This window comes from Herpailurus yagouaroundi, unplaced genomic scaffold (genome assembly GCF_014898765.1).
Source record: "Herpailurus yagouaroundi ecotype Mexico unplaced genomic scaffold, PumYag 181, whole genome shotgun sequence".
Lineage (NCBI taxonomy): Eukaryota > Metazoa > Chordata > Mammalia > Carnivora > Felidae > Herpailurus > Herpailurus yagouaroundi.
The window spans coordinates 20916237-20941753 of NW_024412412.1; the positions used below are offsets into that span (position 1 = coordinate 20916237).

At 36.3% G+C, this 25517-nt stretch overlaps 1 protein-coding gene across 2 annotated transcripts in view; it reads right to left on the reverse strand.

The window, feature by feature from the left end:
• Window positions 1–4399: 4399 nt before the first annotated feature.
• VPS37A (VPS37A subunit of ESCRT-I) overlaps window positions 4400–25517 on the reverse strand; it is a 46387-nt gene continuing 25269 nt past the window's right edge. For both annotated transcript variants that reach the window (XM_040490075.1, XM_040490076.1), the window contains exons 5-12: window positions 17976–18201; window positions 16151–16221; window positions 12717–12844; window positions 12577–12635; window positions 12431–12499; window positions 8343–8486; window positions 7315–7395; window positions 4400–5735 (exon numbers count right to left, since the gene is read on the reverse strand). In XM_040490075.1, the coding sequence (XP_040346009.1) occupies window positions 7315–7395; window positions 8343–8486; window positions 12431–12499; window positions 12577–12635; window positions 12717–12844; window positions 16151–16221; window positions 17976–18201 (778 nt within the window). In that variant the 3' untranslated portion in view covers window positions 4400–5735. The remainder of the gene's footprint in view (window positions 5736–7314; window positions 7396–8342; window positions 8487–12430; window positions 12500–12576; window positions 12636–12716; window positions 12845–16150; window positions 16222–17975; window positions 18202–25517) is intronic.

Below are 25517 nucleotides of genomic sequence, written 5' to 3' on the forward strand. Positions count from 1 at the left end.
CTTGAAGGCATTACTATGCTAGGTGTAATAAGTTAGAGAAAAGCAAATATTGTATGATATCTCTCATATGTGTAATCTAAAGCAAAAAACAAAACAACTCATAGAAAAAGAGATCAGATTTATGGTTACCAAAGGTGAGGGTGTGGGAAGGGGACTTGGCAAAAGGTGGTGGAAAGGTACAACCTTCCAGTTACAAGATGAAGAAGTACGAGGGATGTAACACACAGCGTAATGAGTATATCTAACACTGCTGCATGATATATATTAAGACAGTTAATCCTTAACAATTCTCATCACAAGGAAAATTTTTGCTTTTTTTGCTTTTTTAGTGTAACTACTGTAGATGAGATGATGGATGCCAAGTAAACTTACTGTAATCATTTCACAATGTATACAGGTCAAACCATTATGCTATATATCTTAAACTTACACAGCGATGTACGTCAACTTCATCCCAATAAAACAGAAAACAGAGAAAGGGCAAGAAAGCTACATTGCTGAAATCTCTAACAGGAAAGGTTTGGAGGGGATATAGCAATATATTTAAATAAAATAATACAGTATTCAGTTGACCCTTGAACAACATTAGTTTAAACTGCACAGTTTCGGGGTGCCTGGGTGGCTCAGTCGGTTAAGCGTCCGACTTCGGCTCAGGTCATGATCTCACAGTTCATGAGTTTGAGCCCCACGTCAGGCTCTGTGCTGACAGCTTGGAGCCTGGAGCCTGCTTTGGATTCTGTGTCTCCCTCTTTCTCTGCCCCTCCCCCACTTGTGCTCGGTCTCTCTTTGTCTCTCAAAAATAAACAAAAAAAAAAAGTTTTAAACTGCACAGTTCCACATATATGTGGAATTTATTTCTATGAATACAGTACAGTGGGATAAATGTATTTTATGATTTTAACATTTTCTTTTCTCTAACTTATTTTATTCTAGGAATAAAGTATATAATATGTATATTTATTATATATATGTATATATTATATAATAAAGTATATAATATGTATAACATACAAAATATGTGGTTATCCATGTTATCAATAAGGCTTCTAGTCAACAGTAGGCTACTGACAGGTAAGTTTTTGAAGAGTCAAACCTGTATGTGGATTTTTGTGCAGGAAGTGGGCACCCTTAACCTCCACATTGTTCGAAGGTCAACTGTAATTATTTATGTATTAATCATTTAAAAACAAAACTTTAATACATTAGAGACTTGTAATATAAAAGTACTGTTAGTGTAAATAAAACACGTATAATTCCTTAAGAATATAAAATTTGAGCATGCTCTGGAGAATATTTGTTCATTTTCTGCAATTTACTGTATGTAGTAAGAATACTGTGTTAATGATACTTAGGATATACTTGTAATGGATTTTGCATTTTTATAACACAACTCACTATATGCCATTCTTGTAGTTATCAACTCTTAGAAACTTCTTTGCCTAATATCAAGGATGAGATTTTAATGTCTTCTGTTTGGAAGTTTATATCTACAAAAATACAGAAATAAAGAAAAATTAAAAAAAAATTTTTAATGTTTCTATTTTTATTTTTATTTTTTCCTTTTTTTTTTTTAATTTTTTTCAACGTTTATTTATTTTTGGGACAGAGAGAGACAGAGCATGAACGGGGGAGGGGCAGAGAGAGAGGGAGACACAGAATCCGAAACAGGCTCCAGGCTCTGAGCCATCAGCCCAGAGCGTTACGCGGGGCTTGAACTCACGGACCGCGAGATCGTGACCTGGCTGAAGTCGGACGCTCAACCGACTGCGCCACCCAGGCGCCCCTAATGTTTCTATTTTTAAGAGAGAGTGAGTGAGCAGGGGAAGGGCAGAGAGAGAGGGAGACACAGAATCCGAAGCAGGCTCCAGGCTCTGAGCCGTCAGCACAGAGCCTGACACGGAGCTCGAACTCACAAGCCGTGAGATCATGACCTGAGCCGAAGTTGGATGCTTAACCGACTGAGCCACCCAGGTGCCCCCAGCAATAAAAAAAATTTTTAGAAATGAGTAAATAGGGGCGTCTGGGTGGCTCTGTCAGTTAAATGCCTATTTCAGCTCAGGTCATGATCCCGCGGTTTGCCCCACATCGGGCTCTGCGCTAATGGCATGGAGTCTGCTTGGGTTCTCCCTCTCCCTCTGCCCCTTTGCTGCTTTCTGTCTCTCTCAAAATAAATAAATTTAAAAAATTTTTAACAAATTAGAATACACAAAACTATACATTTATTTTAAAATACAAATAGTATGAGATATTTTAAAATATCTTTAATGTGATGCCTTTCACATCAGACACAAACTTTTTTCAGCCTCCCCATTTTACAAGATACTGTAATTTACACAATATGTTCATTTAGACTACTTATTAGAAGTTAATCTAACACTGATATTTATACAAAAGGTTACATTTATTGCATATTAAAAGTTTATTATGCTTTCACAGGGTCTTGAAAGAGTATGGCTAATCCAAGACTAAAATCGCTAATAGCATAATTTCATTAAAAAAAATTTTTTTTTAACATTTATTCATTTTTGAGAGACAGAGAGAGACAGAGCATGAATGGGGAAGGGGCAGAGAGAGGGAGACACAGAATCTGAAACAGACTCCAGGCTCTGAGCTGTCAGCACAGAGCCCAACACGGGGCTTGAACTCACGGACCACGAGATCCTGACCCGATCTAAATTCGGACGCTCAACTGACTGAGCCACCCAGGCACCGCTAGCATAATTTCATTTTAAATCAAACATGAAGAGTTTTATTTAGGGCAACTCTTTTAAAGCACAGATAATAAACCAACGTAAAACTGACTCAAAGCAGATTACTTCCCAACTGGTAATATTCAGAGCTCAAGTGACTTGTTATTTAGTGATATTCAAGAAAATTTAATGATATGAAGTAGGTAAGAACTCTGATCACAATTTAGCAATCAACAGAGGAACTTTTTTCAGAATAAAGGTAGGTGAAGACAAGGGAAACCTTGGCATACGATTTTATTTTCTAAGACCAGTTTACATTCTTGCCCTAAAAATGAATTCCAATTTTCATTGAAATTCCTTCAATTTAAGCATATGTAAATTGTGATCAAACTTACCTGTAAAACAACCTCTACTCCAATATAAATTTCCTAGTCTAGTTTATTCCTAGAACATCTTCCAATTTGGAGACAATATATATATATATTTTTTTAACTTTATTTTTTAACGTTTATTCATTTTTGAGACAGAGACAGAACATGAACGGGGGGAGGGGCAGAGACAGAAGGAAACACAGAATCGGAAGCAGGCTCCAGGCTCTGAGCCATCAGCCCAGAGCCCGACGCGGGGCTCAAACTCACAGACTGCGAGATAGTGACCTGAGTTGAAGTCAGACACGTAACTGACTGAGCCACCCAGGCGCCCCAGAGACAGGTATCTTTACTGTACATCCTATTTATTTAGAAAACTTTCTTCTACTTTGAGATATCCATGTTTAAATTTCTACCCATGACAAACCTCTACTCTGAATAATATTCCTGATTTCCATCTGGTCTTCTATTATATGTTAAAGTAAAACCAGAAACTGCCTTGGCAGCCATTTTCCCCCCCTGTTATGACGTCTCCAGATGACCAATTTTTAGAAGAAAACAACATGGCCATAAAATTACCCCCAAAATCACTTACTTTCCATTGCAAAAGAAAACCAAAGTTCAGAGCATTATTCAAATGCAGACTTTCTTCTATCTTGGACAACTTACACAACCTATATCTGAACTAAATTGTCTGTTGGTTAAACGCAGATATTCACGATCAAACTTTTTTGTAATGACTAAGTTGTAAGGAGGCTGTCTAATTTTGGAAGGAGAAAGCAAGCTATGTTAACTGGTAGAGAATGAAACTAGGCATTTTGGCTTAAAGAATAAGAAACACTGAGATGAATTATGTAATTATGTAGAAGAAATTTACTGTATAAGAAAATTTATGTTTTTTGTTTGTTTTTGTTTTGTTGTTGTCTCTGTGGAGGGGAAAGGAGATGAGCACCCAAGCACCTAAACCATGTTTGAGTGGCTGTTTTATAGTATTTCCACAAGGACTTTCTTTGAACAGATGTTTAAGTACAATGGTAGATCAAATGGACTGATGTCCCTTCAGAATGACTGTGATCTGCTGGTTTCTTGTTATGGGTTCTACAGTTTCTACGAAAGCTACCTGATGGTCTGCAAAGACAATTATGTCCTCCAGTGCAGTGACTGCTGGGACAATTGGAAGTTCTGCTGGTCTGTAAGGAAAGGTTTCTAAATACCCAGAAGGCTGCCACAAATTTAAGACACTTACCTGAGTTCTTTCATCTACAAATCCTTAAAAATAATGTCTGGTCATTTTGAAGATTAAACAGCATGCCCTTAGTACAGCGCCAGTGAGACAGGCAATTAATGAAAGTTAATTTATTCCAATTATATATTTATAGTCCATGTGAATACTTGCTTTTCCATAAACACAGACTAAGAATTAAGTATTGGTCAAGTCTAAGAAAATAATTATATTCTTCCTAAAGTTCTATTGCCAGAACATGTAGAGAAAGAAGAAGAATGAAGAAAAAAACACTGTACCAAATGCTGGCATTTGGAATGACAATACATACTGGGATGAAATTTAAACGAAGATATGTGTTAGGTTGTTTTGTGATTTAGATACCTTACCAAAGCCTCAGATACATACAGTTCCAGATTTTCTCCTTTATTAGCTTTCACAGCTACCTATAAAATGTGTTCCTTCTATAACATTGTAGAGAAGCAAACTGCTGAACGTAGCACAATTTAAAAAGAATTTTCAATAAAATTAAATAAAAACTAGATTGCCTAAAAGTTAAATATTAATTTTATTACTAAAGCTGTTCTCTATGAAAAGCTAACTCACAGTAAAGATCAAAAGAATTCATTGACTTCTGTGTCTAGAATTACTACTACTTAACAAAAAGATTGTTTTTAACATAAGAATTTAGAAAGTATATTATTATCCAATCACAAACCTATTAGTTACTTATATAAAAACATTATTATGAAAAGTTGTTGGACTAGATGAAGTGGAAGGCAATCTTCTTCTATTAGGTAAAATATATATTTACTTGTATTGCTTCTTAAATGTATCTTTAATTTTAAAAATTAAATCATGTATGAGCAGCTGATGTATTCTTTTCATTTAGTGTTATTAAAAGTCACCTTTTTGAGACGGCACATTTGTAGGCATGGTGTTTCCTGACACTATGAATATTTAAAAACAAATGTTTTTTGAAAATTTATCATCTGGAAATAAGGAAAAATAAGGCTTTCTACAGTTGAAAATAGTAATTTTTCAAAAAGGTTGACAGGAAAAATATCTAAACAAACCATTCTTGATAAAGAAAGGAGGCAGTTTCAAATTAAAAATATAAATTTAAATGAGGCCATTTTTATAAAATATTGATACTAGCTAAAATCACATGCATAGGTACTTAATAACAGAGGGCCAGCAAGTGAAACTTAAATATGATAGGATTTATCAACAATAAATAAACATTTATAGTGCAAATCGTGCAGAAAAATTTCTCAAAGCAAAGACCATAGCAATCATTCTAATCTGTACAAAATCAGTCTCAGTTCTGTATACAATCTATACAGGGTATCTATGAATTCAGTCACTGTGATGAAATACCAATTTGCAAATCATACATATTAATTTGCTTATTAGTCTTGTGTCATTTCTGTCTTGGCAGGTTTTCAGGAAAATCTGAAAAGAAAGAACATAGAAAACCCTAAGATTTAACTTAAGATGATAAATTCTCATCTCTTGATATTCTCTTCCAATTCAGACATGTCTATAAGAAGATAACTGGACTATGAGGGAAAAGAGGTGGGGAAAGGATTCTAGCATGTTCATATAAACAATTACTCAGTGCCCACTCTCTTCTTAAACTGTGATATGAGAAATCAACCCCTCAAGGGACTGACAGTATGATTTAAAAAACAAGATATAAAACAAGTCAATGTTGGCACTAACGTTACATACGACTAGATGAAGAGAAGGGGCAGATGAGTTTGAGGTGGAGAGAAGAAATTCCTGCCATTTCCCTCGCTATAAATGCTCCCAGGGAGGTTCCCATGCTCCCTTCTCAGAGTGCACTGCTTCAGCCCACCTGAATGAGCAAAGGACCACAGACATGACGCTAATCTGCTGGCCAAGCTGCTGCCGGGTCAGCCTATTTGCTGGGGATTTGTAGTGAAACCCCGGTTAGTCGCCATGAGCTACTTGAACCATCCTAATACGGTCAGGCCTGTGGGCAGCAATGGTGGAGCATGTGTAAGTGTAACAAAGAAAGGCTCTCTGAAGAGCAAGGTGGGGGAAGCACATGAGAGTGAGAGACAGAAAAGAACAGATGCGAAAAGGAGAAACAAGCAGCCTTGGCAAGGGTGTGAGAAGAAGCCTTTGGTTATTACAGCCTCCTGCCCTGTTTTCAAGCTCAGCATCTGAGCTGTCCTTTCCTACATTTTGGCTCTACAAACTATCTCTGCATTGTTCAATAACCCAAGCTTTTACTCAAATTTGCTGGGGTGGGCAATAGTTTTTAAAACCAAATCATTCCTAAAACTAGACAGATGGAGAGGAAAAGGAAGAGAGTGTTGGGACTGAACAAAGACACAGTAATAAGAGAAAGGACATCAAATGGAGAACATATGGGGAAAATGGAAAATTAAAGTGCGTGCTCTCGAATATATGCCAGATTATAGAGGGCTTAAAACCAGAGAGAAATTTAATAGTGATACTGCCATTGCTAAGTTCTAGAGCAGAGAAATTATACCATTGGCTGGTTTTAGGAAGATCATTCTGTCAGTGCTCTATAGGAAGGGGAAAGCCTCAATTCAGGGGACTGGCAAAACATTTACTGGAATAATCCTGGTGTGAGATGGAAAAGAGACAGACTGGAAGTTCATCTTAAAGGAAGAAATGACAAAGGAGACTAGTGAGAAATGTCAACTAAGTGATACGGTTTACTCCATATACCAGCTAAGAGAAAGGTACTAATCATAGATAGAGTTTATAATTCTACATACGTAGCTGTCAAACACTAAAAAACAAACAAACACACACAAAAAAACAAAAAAGAAATTCATTTAAGGCAACAGCACAGTGACAAAATATCCAAAAGATTTCTATTGGTTAAATGCTTACGTATATAAAATTATACATAATGTATAACACAGAGCATTTTTTATGTTGCATATAACACAAAAGCTAAGACAGAACTCAACAGGCACTCGTAAGAATACTTCAATTAAAGAATACTCAAACTTTCTGGAAAACAATTTACCTATAGTGGAGCATGGAATTGGCTGTGCGTTGTTATTGCTTGTTGAAGTTTCTCTTCCTTGGCTCTTCTACAGTGGCAAATCTAGAAGATTTAAAGTACCAGTCATTTCTCCAGTGATTTACTTACTGCTTCCTACATTAGGACAGAATTCATATAAGAATCCTTTAACTTGTTGACATTTTTTACTTTTGAATGTTTAAGGTAGCTCAGAATTTAAAAATCATCACCCCACAAACATTGAATTGTATTTGGAAGATAACCTTTGCCTGTAAACTTCCAGAATGTAAAATAAACCTCTTTATATCAATTCTGATTATGTAATTTCAAATACCTGTGTTCTAAAAATATAAAAATCCTACTGTTGTTAATCAGGAAGATTAATTAAAACTTCAAGGTACAGTTATATAATATCAAAGAAGAATAAACTAGAAATCAATGCCTCGCAAATGCTATAACCATAGTTTTTAATGTGCCTAAACTTCAATTTTCTCTGACGGAAAATGGGGATAACAAAACCTGGCCATGTTCCTTAATAGGATATGCATATATATCATACACATTTTATAAAGTTTATTAAGAAAAGGTTACTTTTAAAATGTGATGTTTCAGAGAAATTAGGTAAATACTTAGAACTTTATCGAAAGGCAAGATACTGTTAAATAGACTTTCTTGATCTTTCTTTAAATGTAATGAAAATCAGAACAGAAAAGAAACTATTCCAGAATGTTCTCAGTAACATTTACAAGTTTTAAAATAACTAAGTATACATTATTCCCTTTTGAAACAACTTGCTGAACATAAGAAGGTGCATAGCCTACAACCATAGGCTAGACTTTAGCTGATATAGTAGCTTTAGAACAAAATCATAGTAAGATGCTGCTATCATTCTTAAAGAACAGAGGTTCTTTCGTCTCTTCTCATGGCACTCAAAACTGCAGCTCAGTACTGCGCTAACGTTTGCTCATGAATACAGTTAAGCAATTGGATATTACACTGTCCCTTGTCCTCGACTGAAGAGTATTACATACTGTTCTCTTTTCCATGAAGCTACTGAGAAAATCATCTATTTCGGTTTTTCCCTCTAAGAAATCTTCAGCAATATTATCAGATTCTTCCTCAGCTTCATGAGCAGCTACTTTCAATCTTGCCTGCAAGGCACTCGCACTACAGCTCTGAAAAAGAAAATCAAGCGCTCATTTAGTTTATGTACACCGCTCAGAAAAATGAGACAGGGGAAGGGAGAAATTCATTGTACGCCTTATGTTGCGTCTTTTTGAGGAAATCTGCTACCACCCAAGTCCTCAGCTTTTGGAGATAAGGGTAGATACCTACCACAAAAAAACCCAATCCAAAGCTGCAAACCAGTAAATGAGGGGAAACTGGGCCAATCGGTGTCTCCTTCTAATTTAGGAATTAGGTCATTGCGGTAGGCACCCTCTAAGAGGACACCTAATTATCCCCAGCTCCTGGTGTTGCTGCCCTTGTGTAAATCACCTTCACTTGAGGGTGGGCTGCACACAGGGACACACTTCTAATGAATATGGCGAAAGCGATGGGAATAAATTCAACCGAAAAGGCACAAGACCTGCACAAACACTGCTGAAAAAACTGAAGAAGTCACGAATAAGCAGAAAGACATCTCGGGTGCATGGACTGGAAGACTTAATACTGTTAAGATGACAATACTACCCAAAGTGTTCTACACAGTCAATGTGATTCCTATCAAAATCTCCATGACATTTTTGGCAGAAAAAGAAAAACCCATGCTAAAATTCATCAGAATCTCAAGTGACCCCAAATAGCCAAAATAATCTTGAAAAGGAAGAATAAAGACGCATATTTGCTGACTTCAAAACTTATTACAAAGTGACAGCAATCAAAACAGTGCTGTACTGACCTAAGAGACATGTAGACAAATGAAAGATCAAGCCCCAAGATATACCCTCACATACATGGTCAAATGTTTTCAAAAAGTGTGCCAAGACCATTCAGTGGGGGAAAAGACAGTTTTGGACAAATAGTGCAGGGACAACTGGATCTTCACATGCCACATGAAGGTGGACCCTTATTTTACCTCACATGTAAAATTGAACTCAAAAAAAATGAACTTAAAGTGGACTGAAGACCTAATTGCCAGAAATAAGACTATTTTTAATAATAGTCATGCTAGTGGGTGTAAGGTGGCAACCCACTGATACATCACGTACACGAATGAACCATTTTCTTATCACCCTTGCCAACACTGGTCATCTATCTTTGCAAGTCTGGCTCACATGGATGATGTAAAATTTGATTATTTTTATTACTGACAGGCTGAATGTCTTTTCAAACGTTTCCATTTATTTATTCATTGAATATTTATTGAGTATCTACTCTGTGCCAAGCACTGGACCTGGTACTGGGTATATGGGCGAATACAATACGGCATGTTTCTGCACTCATTGCAACAACAGTCTAATGAAATGATTTATATGCTTTAGAGTGAGAAGACTGACTCCTCATTCCTGAAGATTCTGAGTGAGCACATCGGGACACAAGCGTAGGAATCAAGGTTGTATTTTTTAAGTGTTTCAAAAATAATTTCAAGCAATTATAAGTGGCACAGAAGACCGAGTATACCCATAGGTTTACTGGACATTCATATTTCTTTTTGAGTTTCTTGTTCTTTCCTTTGCCTATTTGTCAGGACTCTTTATGGGCCACGGGCATTCGTACGTGCTACATATGCTACAAATATTTGTTCCCTTTTAATTTTGATATTATAATCTTCAGTATATGCAAGTTTTAAACTTATAGACAGATAAACAAAATTAATTTTTTTTGTGCTTCTGCCTCTTGTATGATACTTGGAAAGCATTTTCCCACCATAATCTCATAATTACCTTTCATAATTCTGGAATATTTTAAGTGTGTACGGTGTGATACAGGGATCTTCTTTCTAAATGGACTGCCAATTAAATAATTTATTAAACCCTCAATTTTCTCTAACCCATTACTCATATACACAAGTCTATTTCTGAATTGCACAGTCTGCTCCATAAAACTATTTTTCTCTTCCTAGAAAAACAATCTTTTAAATTATGAGGTTTTATAGTGTTATTCTAACACCTGGAAAGGGGGGGGGTGGTTTCTTCCCCCATTGGTTCTTTTTGTTCAAGCTCTTCCTGACCACTTTTAACCATTTAGTTTTTCAGATGAACTTTAGAATAAATCAAACTGAAAAAAAAAAAAAAAAAAACTGGGGATTTTGACTAGAAGTACATTAGAGGCACCTGGTAGGCTGTGAGTTCGAGCCTGACATCAGGCTCTGCATTGAGAATGCAGAGCCTACTTGGGATTCTCTGTCTCCCTGTCTCTGCCTCTTCCCCACTCGTGCTCCCTCTCTCAAAATAAATACATAAAATAAAACTTGAAAAAAGAAGTAAATTAAATTTTTGGGGGTGCCTGGGTGGCTCAGTCCATGCTGAGCATGGAGCCTACTTAAGATTTCTTTCTCTCTGCCCCTCTCCCCTGCTCACGCACTCTAAAATAAAATTTTTTTAAAAGTAAATTTTTAAGTTATTTTGAGAAGAATGAAATCTTTATAATAGTGGATTCACTCCATGAATATCTTAGGTTGCTCCATTTACTCAAGTGTTCTTTTTTGTCATTCGGTAAAGTTTCCCAACTTCCTTCACCAGGTTCAGTTCTAGGTATATTACAGTTCTGTTGCTATTGTAAATGAGTTTTTTTTCTCTACCTCACTTTGCATTAGTAGCTGCTGGAATCTCGGGGGAAACTTTCTCAATATGCTAGGATTTTTGCTTGTTTTTGGTAAACAACTATTTTATGTTTTCTTTTATACTGTACCTCTTTTTTCTTGTCTTGTTGCAGTGGCCTGAACCTTTCCAGCATTGCTAAACAGGAGTTATATTGGGGCATCACTGTCTTATTCCTAATGTTAAGGGGATCTTGAAAATGTTTAGCAATTCAAATTTTTGCTGTTGGTTTCTAATATTCTTTATCAAGTTAAGGAATTAATTTCTATTCTTAGTTTACTAAAAATTTATAAAGAATCATAGGAATATTGTGAAAAGCTTATTCAGTATCTACTAAACTCTAATGTGCATCCAAGAGTATTTCATTGGGTTCTCTCAGATTTTCTGGTTAAGAGGGAGGACAGTTTACATTTGATTCCTGACTCTGACACTTTCTATTTATATGACATCAGGGAAGTTATTTAATATCCCTGGGCCTCAGAATGTTTATCTGTACTATGAAAAAGTAGTACCAACGCCTACCTCCTAGGATTTTGAGGGAATAATGGGCAATATATGAAAACAACATAGTGCAGTGTAAGTTGAATTTTATAAATGCTTCAAGTAATTTTATAAAGTGATTTTTATTTTTTATTTAATTGGATCTCTAGCAAAGAGTCTACTATTTGTGGTGAATTAAACTTTACAATTTCATGTCTTTCCATTTGTTAAGTTTTCATTTAAGGTATCTGTACATAAGCTTAAAAGTGAGACTGAAGTTCAAGTTTTTTGTTGTTAGATTTTATTATAGAAGGTAAACTGGCATCATAATAACATTCCCAGAAAAGTTATTTCTGGGGCTTTTTGTATTTTTCTGCTTTGGAACCAAATATGCTCTTGCATCAGAACAAATCATTTATAATGCTCCATAACTGAGAGCTATTCATCTCACTTAAAGGTATCAAGCCTTATAAAGAAAGTCGCCTAATAAATGCTTTCTGATAATGAAAGTAAGAATGTGGCTCATGCATATTGAGATTAAAAATTTTTCCTATGGGGTTCCTGGGTGGCTCAGTTGGTTTAGTGTCTGAATCTTGATTTAGGCTCAGGTCATGATCCCAGGATCATGGGATCAAGCCCCATATTGGGCTCTTTGCTGAGCATGGAACTTAAGATATTCTCTTTCTCTTTCTCTCTCTCTCTCTCTCTCTCTCTCTCTCTCTCCCTCCCTCCCTCCCTCCCTCCGTCCCTCCCTCCCTCTCTCTTCCCCCACCCCCCCCTCGCCTCTCCCCAGTCTTGCACTCTCTCCCTTAAATAAATTAATTCATTAAATGTACAAATAAAATCTTATGGTAAAGGAAAAGAGCTAAACATCTTACCTCACTAAGTTCATGCTGCCTTTGCATCTTCTTTTCAAAAGTAGATTTCAGTTGTGTAAGCAACTCATACTAAAAGATTTTAAAAAAATGTTATTTGATTATATTTGTAAGTTGTATGAATTTCTTTAAAATGGTAACTAACTCACCTTATCTAAAACAATTTGCCTTTTGGCTTCCAAGCTGGGCTCCAAAAGAAGATTTTTTCCTGTAAGATAAATTTCTGGTTTATTTCTAGGTTAAAGATCATATTTTTCTCAGACAACTTAAGAAGTAAGGAAAGACATACTTGCTAGCTCTTCAATACTTTTTACTAAGTCATCCTTGTCGGTAATTATCTGTTTTAGTTGAGGCAAAGTCACAAATTGTTCCAGTAATATCTCCTCTTGTTCATTCATATCTGTAAGCTGTGATACACTAGCAGCACAACAGAAAAGTTCATGAGTATCAGTCATCTTGTTTTCTCCGTGATGACATATATTCACAATTTTTCCATTTTATTCAGTTGACAGGGCTCTAAATAATTTTTGAACTATCAGTTTTTATATATGCATGTAAGAATGCAAATTATGACCTTAAAAACAAATAAAGTATCAACCAACCACAATGGAGCACAAATTAGTCCGAGTGTAACATCCAATCATGAACCGAGGGTTCATGAAGAGTCACAAGTTAACTTCTCTGTACCTGTTTAGCTAAAAGGTGTGGGGTTATCATAATAAAAGGTGACTATATGCATATGTGTCTGTACAGATTCATAAAATATTTAAAGAAAAGCAATCATGGTGGACTAACCAAAAGTCAATATCCACAGGGTGAAAGCGGGAACTGGATGGGTGGATAGGAATGGAAGCTAAACCTTTATTAGTTTTGACTACAGATCCATATTAAAGCATTATGTAATTTAAAAAAATAAATTAAAAGAAGTCTATAAAATTCAGAGTAAATAGAAATGAATGAAACTGGCTTTTTCTAAGTTACATACCATCCAGAGAAGTATTATTCAGAGACTTTAAAAAATAGTATTAGGCTGTACATTTCAGCCACAACACAAAAGAAATACAAAAACACAAAAGTATAAGAAACAAACTCTTATCCTGAATTCAAGAATCACAGTAATAATATTGGTATTGTAGTTTTGAAAAAGAACAAGTGCCTTTCAGAGAAAGGACTTTAGGCCAGAGAAAATAAATTTCATGATGCTCCCATGGCATCTTTGTTTTGTCAGAAAGGACATAGAAGCCAATGTCAAGAATTTGCTAGTGACTAAAGACAGAATGCTTACGTATCAAAAAGAATAATGACTGCAATAGACTGAAACATATCAAATACAGTTTTAAAAAAATCTACGAATTCTTAGTAGAAAGTAGATTCTACTTTAAATTCTTAGTAGAAAGAACTACTTTCTGAAAGAACAGAAACAACTACAGAAACAAACCAAAACCTTTGCGTATCAGAACGTTGGGGAGCTTATGTGTGCATCAACTCAATGTTCTGAAAATTGATAAAAAACCAAATAAGCATTTGTCTTTCTGTTCCTATATGAAGTGTATTTAAATACAACTAAATAGTTGATTAAGAAAGTTCATCTTCCTGGGGCTCCTGGGTGGCTCAGTCGGTTAAGCGTCCGACTTTAGCTCAGGTCTTGATCTTGTGGTTCATGGGTTCGAGCCCTGCGTCGGGCTCTGTGCTGACAGCTCAGAGCCTAGAGCCTGTTTCTGATGCTGTGTCTCCCTCTCTCTCTGCCCCTACCCTGCTCACGCTCTCTCTCTGTCTCAAAAATAAATAAACATTTAAAAAAAAAAGTTTTTAAAGAAAGTTCATCTTCCAGAATTCTGGACTTTTCTGGAAGTAGAAAATCACATTTGCAACCTTTAACAAAATAACGGAGAGCCAATAATTTAGATGTTTCAACCTGTCTCAGTCTTAATGTCACTAAAAATAGGGCAACCAGACATCATTGTTGCCTTATATAAATGATGTAAAAGGAAGTATGTACTAATTATAAGTATTCTTGCCAAAGGAACTGAACCTAAATCTTTTTTTTTTCACCACTGAGGTATAATTGGCATATAACAAACATTGTGTATGGTTAAGGTGTACAGCTCAATAATTTGATAAAACTGAACCTAAGTCTAATTAAAACTCTATATCTAGCTACCAACAGAAATAGGGAAATAGAAGAACATTTCACTGGTACTACAACGATGCAATTAGGCAAAAACAGGATATAGGAAATTCTATAAGCCAAATAACCAATTTCTTCAACAAATATATAATAACATGACATGTATATAACTTATATTACCACATATATGTATTTACATGTGTATATGTGTATGTGTGTATATATATATGTGTGTGTATATATATATATACATACACACACATATATACTGATAAAAATGGGGGGAATGGTTCACAATTAAAAAAAACATAATAAATATGGTAATCAAATATAATAGGTAAACCTTGTTTTGATCCTGATTCACCTAAACTACCAACGAAGAGATTTAATTATTAAGATCCTGGGGTAATGAGATACTATTAAAGAATTATCATTAATTTTGTTAAGTATGATGATATTGGGGTTATGGTAAACACAAAGTCCTTACCTGGTGGAGAAATTTAGTAAAGAACTGAGTAAAAATGCTATGTTTGGGATCTGGTTTAAAATAATTCTGACCCATACCCACACTTCCCAAAAAGGGCTACAAGGGTATATGATGCAAGACAAGCAAAGAGGTTCACCTTTTTGTATTTGTGACATTTTCATAATAATTTTTTTTAAAAGAAGGAAGAAAAAAAGAATCCTTTATAACATGGGAAAAATAACAGTATCTACTTTATGGGGTTGCTGTAAACATTACAGTGCTTAGAAAACCTTAACATGTATGTAATATAATATAAATCTTCACTGACTATTATCAGCAGAAAATAATAAATCACTACTTCCTAAAAATGACTGTGAAACACTGAGTCAATTATGGTAAACATTTTTTTTTTTTTTAACTGTAGGATTTCTCATGGGTATCTGGCTGTACATCCCTGGTAGGAGATATCCCAAAGACAAAAAGAACTACAAAAACAGATTTTTAATTACATTCAGAAGCATTAGTAATAACAGCCTTATGCATATTATAAATCTTCAATGCGGTATAAAGGATGTAATGTTTCCCAAAGTTGAGTGGCCACAAAACAATTTTTCATGAAGTGTCTGAGAGAAGCAGTGTTCCATGAAAAATAGGACCTTAAACTTGAATAGTACAAATTTATTTCCCATCAATTTGAATACAATTTGGCTTGTAAAAACACTGTGCTATTACTTTATGAGAACATTAATATGTTTCTCTATGTACAAAGTTCTACCTACAAAAGGAACAATGAGAAGGTCTAAAATAGGCCAAGAAATATTTGAAATCGCTGGAGATCATGTACTGAGAAATAATTTTCACAATAACCTAAGCCACAAAAGAGAAAGGACATTGTTATCCTGGAAACTATTATATCATTCCCAGTATCTAGAAAAATCCCTGGGTACGTAGTCAATAAATACAAACTACAAGACATAAAACTGATTTATAAAACTTTCCCACTAAGACAACCACAATACAGAAATAGTGAAGATAAAAACAACCCAAAACACCCTTTAACATGGATATGACAATGATGATCTGGTCAAATAGACAATGAATACTAACGTTACTCTCCCAAGATTTTTACCTTAGTTCTGAGAGTTCTGGAAATGCATCAGGGACGTCCGGCATCTTGTAACCAAAACCATTTTGGCTTATCTAAAGAGAGTTTGAAATGGTATTAAACGTTAGCCATCTTTTTGACTGCTCCTATTTACTTATAAATGTAATTTTTAATGGATCGCATCTCACAATTATCACCTTCATCTTCTCATCTTCGCACTTCACATTGTCCTTATTTTTCCCCCTCCTTTTGTTTTTTTTAAAGTTTATTTATTTTGAGAGAGAGAAAGAATGTGGGCAGAGGGGAGCAAGGGGCAGAGAGAGAGAGGGCACGAGAGAGAATCTGCTCTGTCAGCATACAGCCTGATGCAGAGCTTGAATTCATGAACTGGGAGATCATGACCTGAGCCAAAGTTGGACCTTTAACCGACTGAGTCACCCAGGTGCCCTTCTTTCTTTCTTTTCTTATTTTTCAGCATACCTTGTATATATAGGGTTAATTTTTTTTTTCTTTCGTGGGATCATGTAAGTACCTGTGTTAGCTCTTTCCTGGGCAAGTATATGACTATTAAATAAAACACTTAACTGCATCTGTAACAAGTGCAGAGAATTATCTGTAGATTTTACGGCTACATAAGAATACATTTGTCTCATCTGAAAGATACTGAATATAAACAAAATTTAGTAAATTGGCAAAAGTCTGAATAGTTGCATAACTAAGTTCCACAAGACAGTAGGGGAGATAACAGACAATCTGTTGTTAAATTAAAACAACTTTTTAAAATTGAGGATCCTTGGAAAGTTCTCCTGTAATTTTGTTTATACTAATTTGAGTATTACTATGGGTGAGACTCACTGAAGGTTAAAATGAAGGTTTTTAAATCATTTTATATGTTTTATTCACATAGTCTCTCAATAATGTCCCACATGGTAACAGTTACCACTTAATTTTTTTTTTAATGTTTATTTAGTTTTGAGAGAGACAGAGACAGAATGCACATGGGTTAGGGGCAGAGAGAGAGGGAGACAGAGAATCCGAAGCAGGCTCCAGGCTCCGAGCTGTCAGCACAGAGCCCAACGCGGGGCTCGAACTCACGAGCTGCGAGATCATGACCTGAGCTGAAGTCGGACGTTCAACTCACTGAGCCCCCCAGGCGCTCCCAGTTACCACTTAATTTAAGAAAAAATTTTTTAAACCAGTGAGACACTTGAAGCCCTTAACAAGGTAGAGAGCAGACCCTCCACAGTCTGAGACCTACTTCTCTTTCATGACCACTTCTCGTGCCTTGATGTCTATTTCCTCTATGACAGCTAGAGAGATCTATTAAATGCAGTTTCACAAGAATGCAATTTGGTTTATGCCTCCAAGACTTTGTCAATACTACTGCCTTTTCACAGAAAACTTTACATAACCCCTCTCATTCTGACAAATTCATTACCATCTGTCAAAATCTGGCCTCAAACATAAATACATTCACTTACCTGCCCCATTTTAATTGAGCACCTACTATGTGTATCAGGGGTGGTTTGAGGCACTAAGGACAAAGTGGTGAAAAACCAGAAACACATTTTTTATGAAAGCATTGCTTCTAGTTCTACCTCAGTTTCTAGGAGTACTGTATCTTCACCGTAATTCCAAACTACCTCTTCTACTCTATTGGAGGTTTCATATTTGCAATTATTTGATAATTTGCTGGTCACTTCTGAGTTTGTTACCTGAGCTGAAAATGCGATTTAATCTTTTTATCTTTTGTGCTTTACTTAGTGGCTGCCACAAGAAGGTATATGATAAATATTTGTTGACTGGACAATCTCAAGGATACAAAATGTAGAAAACTGAAGATACCCACCGGTGCTGAAGTGTCTGTTGTGGGAACAGGTAATGGCAGATTTGAAAGGACGCCGAAAGAAGGAGCAGCGGGTTTGGCTGCTGTGTAACTTGTTGTTGAAGAAGAAATAGTGTCAGCAACAGACAAAGAAGTGATAGTCCTGTTAGCTTCTTGTGGAGGATATGGAGGAAGAAATGGAAAACCCTGAGATGCGTAAGGAGGCATCCCACTTGGATTACTGTATAGGCTAAAAAGAAAGACAGAAAAAACATTAGATTAGACATTAGGGGTAAACCTATAAAACTATCCCCACATGGTTCTAAATCACAATGGCCATACAACAGAGATAGAATCTTGTTACTATAATCATATAACTGACTTAAAATATTATATAAACTGATAAAATATGACGCCACCCCAATAAATATGGTTTCCATGAAAAAGCACAATGTTTTAGAAAATATAATATTCAACTAGTCAGAGAAGAAGTGAACAGACAGGCTCTTTTTGAGTTTGGAGCATTCAGTTAGCATTAATCGCTATCTTCATAAGAAGAATGGAGGACGTTTAATCCAGAAAACGTATTCAAGACAGGTTGCTTGGATCGTAGCTCTCATTTTATCTGGAAAAATATGACTGACAGTCATGACTGCTTTTCTAAAAGATTTCAAAGGAAAATAGTTAAGTGCAGAGAAGAGCTGCTAAAAACAAATATAAAACATAACTCATTTTATTGCGCTTCACAGATACCGTATCTTTTAAAAAACTGAGTGTTTGTGACAACCATGCATCGAAGTACGTCTAGTGGCACTATTTTCCTAACAGCATCTGCTCATTTCATACGTTGGCATCACATTGTCATAATCCTTGCAATATTTCAAACTTTTTCATTATTATTTTTGTTATGGTGATCTGTGATCAGTGATCTTTGATGTTACTATGGTAACTGTCTTGGGGTGCCATGAAGTGCACCCATATAAGACAATGAACTTAACTGATAAATGTGTGTGCTCTGACTGTGCCACTGGCAGGCTGGTCCCCATCTGTGTCCCTCTTCCCTGAGATGTAATATTGAAATGAGGCCAATTAATAATCCTACAATGGCCTCTTAAGTGTTCAAATGAGAGCCACAGGTCTTTTACTTTAAATCAAAACCTAGAAATGATTGAGCTTGGTGAGGAAGGTGTATCAAAAGCCAAGACAGGCAAAAAGCTAGGCCTCTTGGGCCAAACAGCCAAGTTGTGAATGGAAAGGAAAGGTTCTTGACAGAAATTAAAAGTCCTATTCCAGTGACACACGAATGAAAAGAAAATGAAACAGACTTAATGCAGATGTGGAGAAAATGTTAATGGTTTATACAGAAGGTCAAACCAGCCATAACATTCCGTTAAGCCAAAGCCTAACCCAGAGGAAGGCCCTAATGCTCTTCAGTTCTACGAAGGCTGAGAGAGGTGAGGAAACTGCATTAGAAAAGTGGGAACTCGGCAGATTTTGGATCGTGAGGTTTAAGGAAAGAAGCCTTCTTCGTAACACAGAAATGCAGGGTGAAGCAGTTAGTGCTGATGTAGAAGCTGCAGCAAGTTACTGAGAAGATCAAAAATAATACAGGTGGCTACACCAAAGAATGGATTTTCAATGCAGACAAAACAGCTTTCTGTTGGAAGAAAATGCCATCTACGACTTTCTAAGGTAGAGAAAAGAAGTTGAAGTTGATGCCTGGCTTCAAAGGTCCAAAGGACAAGTTGACTCTCCTGTTGGGGGCTAATGCAGCAGGTGATTTTAAATCACCATTCAAAAAAATCCTAAGGCCTTTTAAGAATTAGGTGAAATCTAGATAGAGAGTTAAGATGGAAGAGTTGTATGGAGACTTTGAGCTTGTCTCATCCCTGAAACACAGATCAGCATCAAACAATTTTGAACACCTAGGAAAATGATCTGAGGATTAATCCAACAATCTGTGTAATGTGAGCCAGAGAACTTGGCAGGTACGTGGTACAGAGAGGTGAATTGGGGGAGAGAAAAACCATGGAGCCATAGAGGGTAGGGAACCATATTCGCGCAGAGAGGACAGAGAGACAAAGAGAAAGAAGAGTGCAGCGCGCTGAAATGAAGGAAGAAAACAGCTGGAGAGAAAGAGAGAAATAAAGAGTGAAAGCACTCACAGGGGACTGCACAAGAAACCTGTTCCTCAAAGCCACTGACGGGGAGAAAGGAGAGGGTTTCAATAGGGCCAGGATTCTAGAAACAGTGGAGCACAGAGTCTGAAGTTTCGGAGTTCAGGGCCTGGAGGTGCTCTGGTGAGGAAGCAGGACCAATCCCCAGGAGCAGGCAGTGGGGTCTGAGGGTTCCGTGTGCCACACAGGGAGAAGCAGTTGCCCTACCTGCAATGAACTGCATACTGCCATACGTTTTCCCCGAGGGCAAAAGTCCCAGCAGACCCCAGAGTGCTGCCACATTTACTGATATTGGAACAGAGATGCCAGAGTGCAGCAAAACCTGGCGCCAGCTGTGTGTTGTGATTTACCGTAAACTCTGAGCCTCTGCCACTGCGTGATCGGGCAAATGTTTTCTGGGACAAGATGGCACCTGGCCATTGCTTGATGAGACCCTTCCCCCAGAGAATCAGCATGGGTCCAAGTAGGGAGGGTCTCTGAAGTGTGGGTTTTGAAACGCAGTCCCATGTGAGATAAAATTCTAGAAGGAGACAGCTTGGACACAGACAGGGTAAAGGCAGGGAGTGGACAGAAACCTGAGGAAAAGGAGCGGTGCTTGAATGTGTGTCTGTAAGGGCACAAAATGCCCATGCCAGAGACTAAAGAGCTGGGTGAAGCCATTTCCACCTTTAGTGCACACGTATACATACTTATGAGCTAAGCAGTGCCACCAAATGGACAATGGAGCCGTTACACCAAACCCCACCCATTTGTAGTCGCCAGGCACATGCCCAGAAGAGCAGCACAAATCCCTTCAAACTGCTTGGTCTACTGTTCCTTTTCTTTGCTTGTTTTTGCCCCTGTTGTTTCTTTTTTCTTTCATTTTTTTTTTTTTCTCTTTCACGGGTAAAAAGAGTTCTATTTTCTCTTGAAAATTTTGATACTACTTTATTTTATTCCATTTTAATATTTAAAAAATTTTTTAAACTTTTTTTCCTTTCTCTTTTTTCTCTTTCCTATCAAGCTTCTTTCAAAAAACAGAATGAAACATACCTGGCATTGGCTTCCTTTATTTGATTTTGTTTTGTTAATATTTTTTTTAATTTTTACTTTTTATTTTATTGTTTTTCTTCTCCTAAAATGACAAGACAGAGGAATTCACCCCAAAAGAAAGAACAGGAAGAAATGATGGCCAGGGATTTAATCAACACAGATGTAAGTAAGATGTCTGAACTACAATTTTAAACCATGATTATAAGAACACTAGCTGGGGTTGACAAAAGTATAGAAGACACCAGAGAATCCCTTTCTGAAAAAAATAAAAGAACAAAAATCTAGTCAGGGAAAATTAAAAATGCTATAACCGAGATGAAATATTGAATGGATGCTGTGATCTATGAAGCAGAGCAGTGAATCAGTGATATAGAAGATAAAATTACAGAAAACAATGAGGCAAAAAAGAGGAAAAATGGGCAAAATATCGTAAGATAAAACTTAGAGAACTTGACGACTTATTAAAAAGGAATAACGTTTATATCATAGGAGTCCCAGAAGATGAAGAGAGAGAAAAAGGGGCAGAAGATATATGTGAGCAAATTAGAGTGGAAAACTTTCCTAATCTAATAAAGGGCACAGACCTCAAATTCCAAGAACAGAGAACTCCCATTAGGTTCAACAAGAATTAACCATCAGCAAGGCATATTGTAGTGACATTTACAAAATACTTACCAATTTAAATGCATTTATTTTTCTTGTCTGATTGCTGTGGCTAGCGTTTCCAATACTATGTTTATTAAATAAAACTAGTGACAGGACATCCTTGTTTTGTTCCTCATTTTAAGGGAAAAGCTCTCAGTTTTTCACTACCGAGTATGCTATTAGTTGTGGGCTTTTCATATATGGCCTTTATATTTCGTGGTATGTTCTCTCCAAATCTACTTTGTTTAGAATTTTTTTATCATGTATGGATGCTGTGCTTTGTCAAATTATTTTTCTACATCTACTGAAATGATATCATTTTTTATCCTTCCTCTCAGTGATATGATGTACCATATTGGTGGAGTTTTAAATATTGAACCACCCTTGCATCCCAGGAATAATGCCACTTGATCGTGGTGAATGATTTTTTAATGTATTGTTGGATTTGGTTAGCTAGTAGTATTTTATTAAGGATTTTTGCATCTATGTTCTTCAGAGGTTAGTTCACTTTTTTGTGGTGTCTTTTTTCTGGTTTTCTGATCAGCCAAATGCTGGCCTCAGAGAATAAATTTGGAAGCTTTCCTTCCTCATGTATTTTGTGGAATAGTTTGAGAAGAGTATGTATTAACTCTTCTTTAAATGTTTTGTAGAATTTGCCTGTGAGGTCAACTGGTCCTAGATTTTTGTTTGTTGAGTTTTTTGATTACTGATTCAATTTGCTTGCTAGTAATTCATCTGTTCAAATTGTCTGTTTCTTCCTGTTTCAGTTTTTGTAGGTTATATGTTTCTAGGAATTCATTCATTTCTTCTAGGCTGTCCCAATTTGTTGGCAAATAATTTTTCATAATATTCTCTTACAATTGTTTGTATTTCACTCATTTGTTATTTTGTTTATTTGGGTCCTTTCTCTTTTTTTGGATGAGTCTGGCTAGAGGTTTATCAATTTTATTGATTTTTTCCAAAGACCCAGCTCTTGGTCCAGGTTTCATTGATCTTTTTTACTATTTTTTTGTTTGTTTTAGTTTCTGTATTATTCACTTCTGTGCTAATCTTTATTATTTACTTCTTTCTTCTGGTTTTGGGTTTACTTCATTTTTTTTTTTTTAGCTTCATTAAATATGTTAAGTTGTTTGAGATTTTTCTTCCTTCTTGTGGCAATCTGTACTGTTATAATCTTCGCTCTTAGAACCACTTTTGCTGCATCCCAAAGACTTTGGATCATTATGTTTTCATTTTCATTTGTTTCTATGTAATTTTTAATTTCTTCTTTGATTTCTTATTTGACCCATTCATTGTTTAGTAGCATGTTATTTAACCTCCATGTATTTGTACTTTTTCCAGACCTTTTTTTTGTGGTTGACTTCTAGATCACAGCATTGTGGTCTGAAAAGAGGCATGTTATCAGTTCAATCTTTTCAAATTTGTTGAACTTGTTTTGTGGTCTAATATGTGTTCTAGTCTAGAGAATGTGTCATGTGCACTTGAAAATAATATGTATTTTCCTGCTTTAGGATGGAATGTATCTATCTGTTAAATTCATCTGGCATAGTGTGTCATTCAAAGCCACAGTTTCTTTGATTTTCTATGGATGATATGTCCATTGATTTTAGTGGGGTGTTAGGTCCCCCACTATTACTGTACTAGTATCATTTAGTTCCTTTTTGTTTGTTGTTAACTGTTATGATTTGGGTGCTTCCATGTTGGGTCCATAAACATTTATAACTGTTATATCCTCTTGTTGGGAAGTCCCATTTATTATGATATAGGACCTTCTTTATCTCTTGTTACAGTCTTTGTTTTAATGTCTATTTTGTCCAATATAAGTATTGCTACTCCAGCTTTCTTTTGACCTCCATTTGCAAGATAAATGTTTCTCCAACCCCTCACTTTCAATCTGTTGGTATCTTTAAATTATTTTTTTTCATGTTTGTTTATTTTTGAGACAGAGAGAGACAGAGTATGAATGGGGGAGGTTCAGAGAGAGGGAGACACAGAATCCAAAGCAGGCTCCAGGCTCTGAGCTGTCAGCACAGAGCCCAATGCGGGGCTCGAACTCACGGACTGTGAGATCATGACCTGAGCTGAGGTTGGACGCTTAACCGACTGAGCCACTGAGACGCCCTGTTGGTGTCTTTAGGGCTGAAATGAGACTCTTAGAGGCAGCAGATACATGAGTCTTGTGTTTTTATCCATTCTGTCACCCTATGTTTCTTGGGGTAGTTAGTCCATTTACATTCAAATAAGTGTCAATTGTATATGTATTTATTGCTATTTTGTTACTTGTTTTGTAGTAGTGTCTATAGTTTTTCTCTGATCCTTTCTTGTCTTGCTGTTTCCTGGTTTGCTGGGGTTTTTGTGTGTGTGTGTGATATGCTTGGATTCCTTTCTCCTTATTCTTTGCTCATTACTTTCTTTTTAATGTTTATTTATTTTGAGATAGGGTTGAGGGATAGAGAGAGAGAGAATCCCAAGCATGCTCCATGCTGTCAGCTTGAGGCCCAATACAAGGCTCAATCCCACCTACCAACAGATCATGACCTGAGCCAAAATCAACAGTTAGAAGCTTAACAGACTGAGCCATCCAGGCACCCCATCTATTACTGGTTCTTAATTTGTGGTTATACAAAGCACAGGTTTAAAGGACATCTTCTGGATATAGGAGTCTATATTAAGTTGATGGTTGCTGACGTTTGAACCCACTTACTCCTCTCCCCCACATGTTTTAGGTATATGGTATCATATTTTACATCCTTTTGTGATCCCTTGACTGATTTTTACAAATATACTTATTTTTCGTATTTGTGGTCTTTCTTTTCTACTCAGAGGGTTCCTTTTAATATTTTTTGTAGGGCTGGTTGAATAGTCATGAATTCCTTTCGTTCTTGTTTGTTTGAGAAACTATTTCTCCTACTATACTGAATGATAGACTTGCTGGATAAAGTATTCATGGCTGCAGATTTTTCCCTTTCAGCACTTTGAATATATCATGCCGCTCCCTCTGGCCTACAAGGTTTCTGCTGAAAAATCCAGATACCCTTATGGGTTTTCCCTAGTATGCAACTATCTTCTTTTCTTTTGCTGCTTTTAACATTATTATCTCTTTCTCACTACTTTCTGCCATTTTAATTACTATGTCTTGGTATGGATCTCCTTGAGTTGATTTTTAGAGGGGATCTCTATGCTTCCTGGGTCTGGAACTCTGTTTCCTTCTGCAGATTAGGGAAGTTTTCAAGCTATTATTTCTTCAAATAAATTTTGTCTCTCCCACCCCCTTCTTCTTCTGGAATCTCTACAACGTGAATATTCTTATACTTGACAGTCATTGAGTTCCCTAAGAGTAGTCCCAATTTGCATCAATTTTTTTTCTTTCACCTGTTCAGCTTGGTTACTTTCCATTACTCTCTCATCCAGATCATTAACTTGTTCTTCTGCTTCATCTATCGCGTTATATATTCCAACGAGTCCATTTTTAATTGCACTTATTGTGTTCATCTCTCAGTGGTTCTTTTTTATCTCTTTGTTAAGGGTCTGATGTCCTCCACTCTTCTCAAGGCCAGCAAGAATCTTCACGATCAATACTTCAAATTCTCTAACATGCCTACTCCTCATATCCGTTTTACTTAGGTTTCCTGCTGTGGTCTGGTCTTGTTCTTTCATTTGGGACATATTTCTCTGTCTCCTCATTTTGTCTAACTCTCCATGTGCTAGGAAG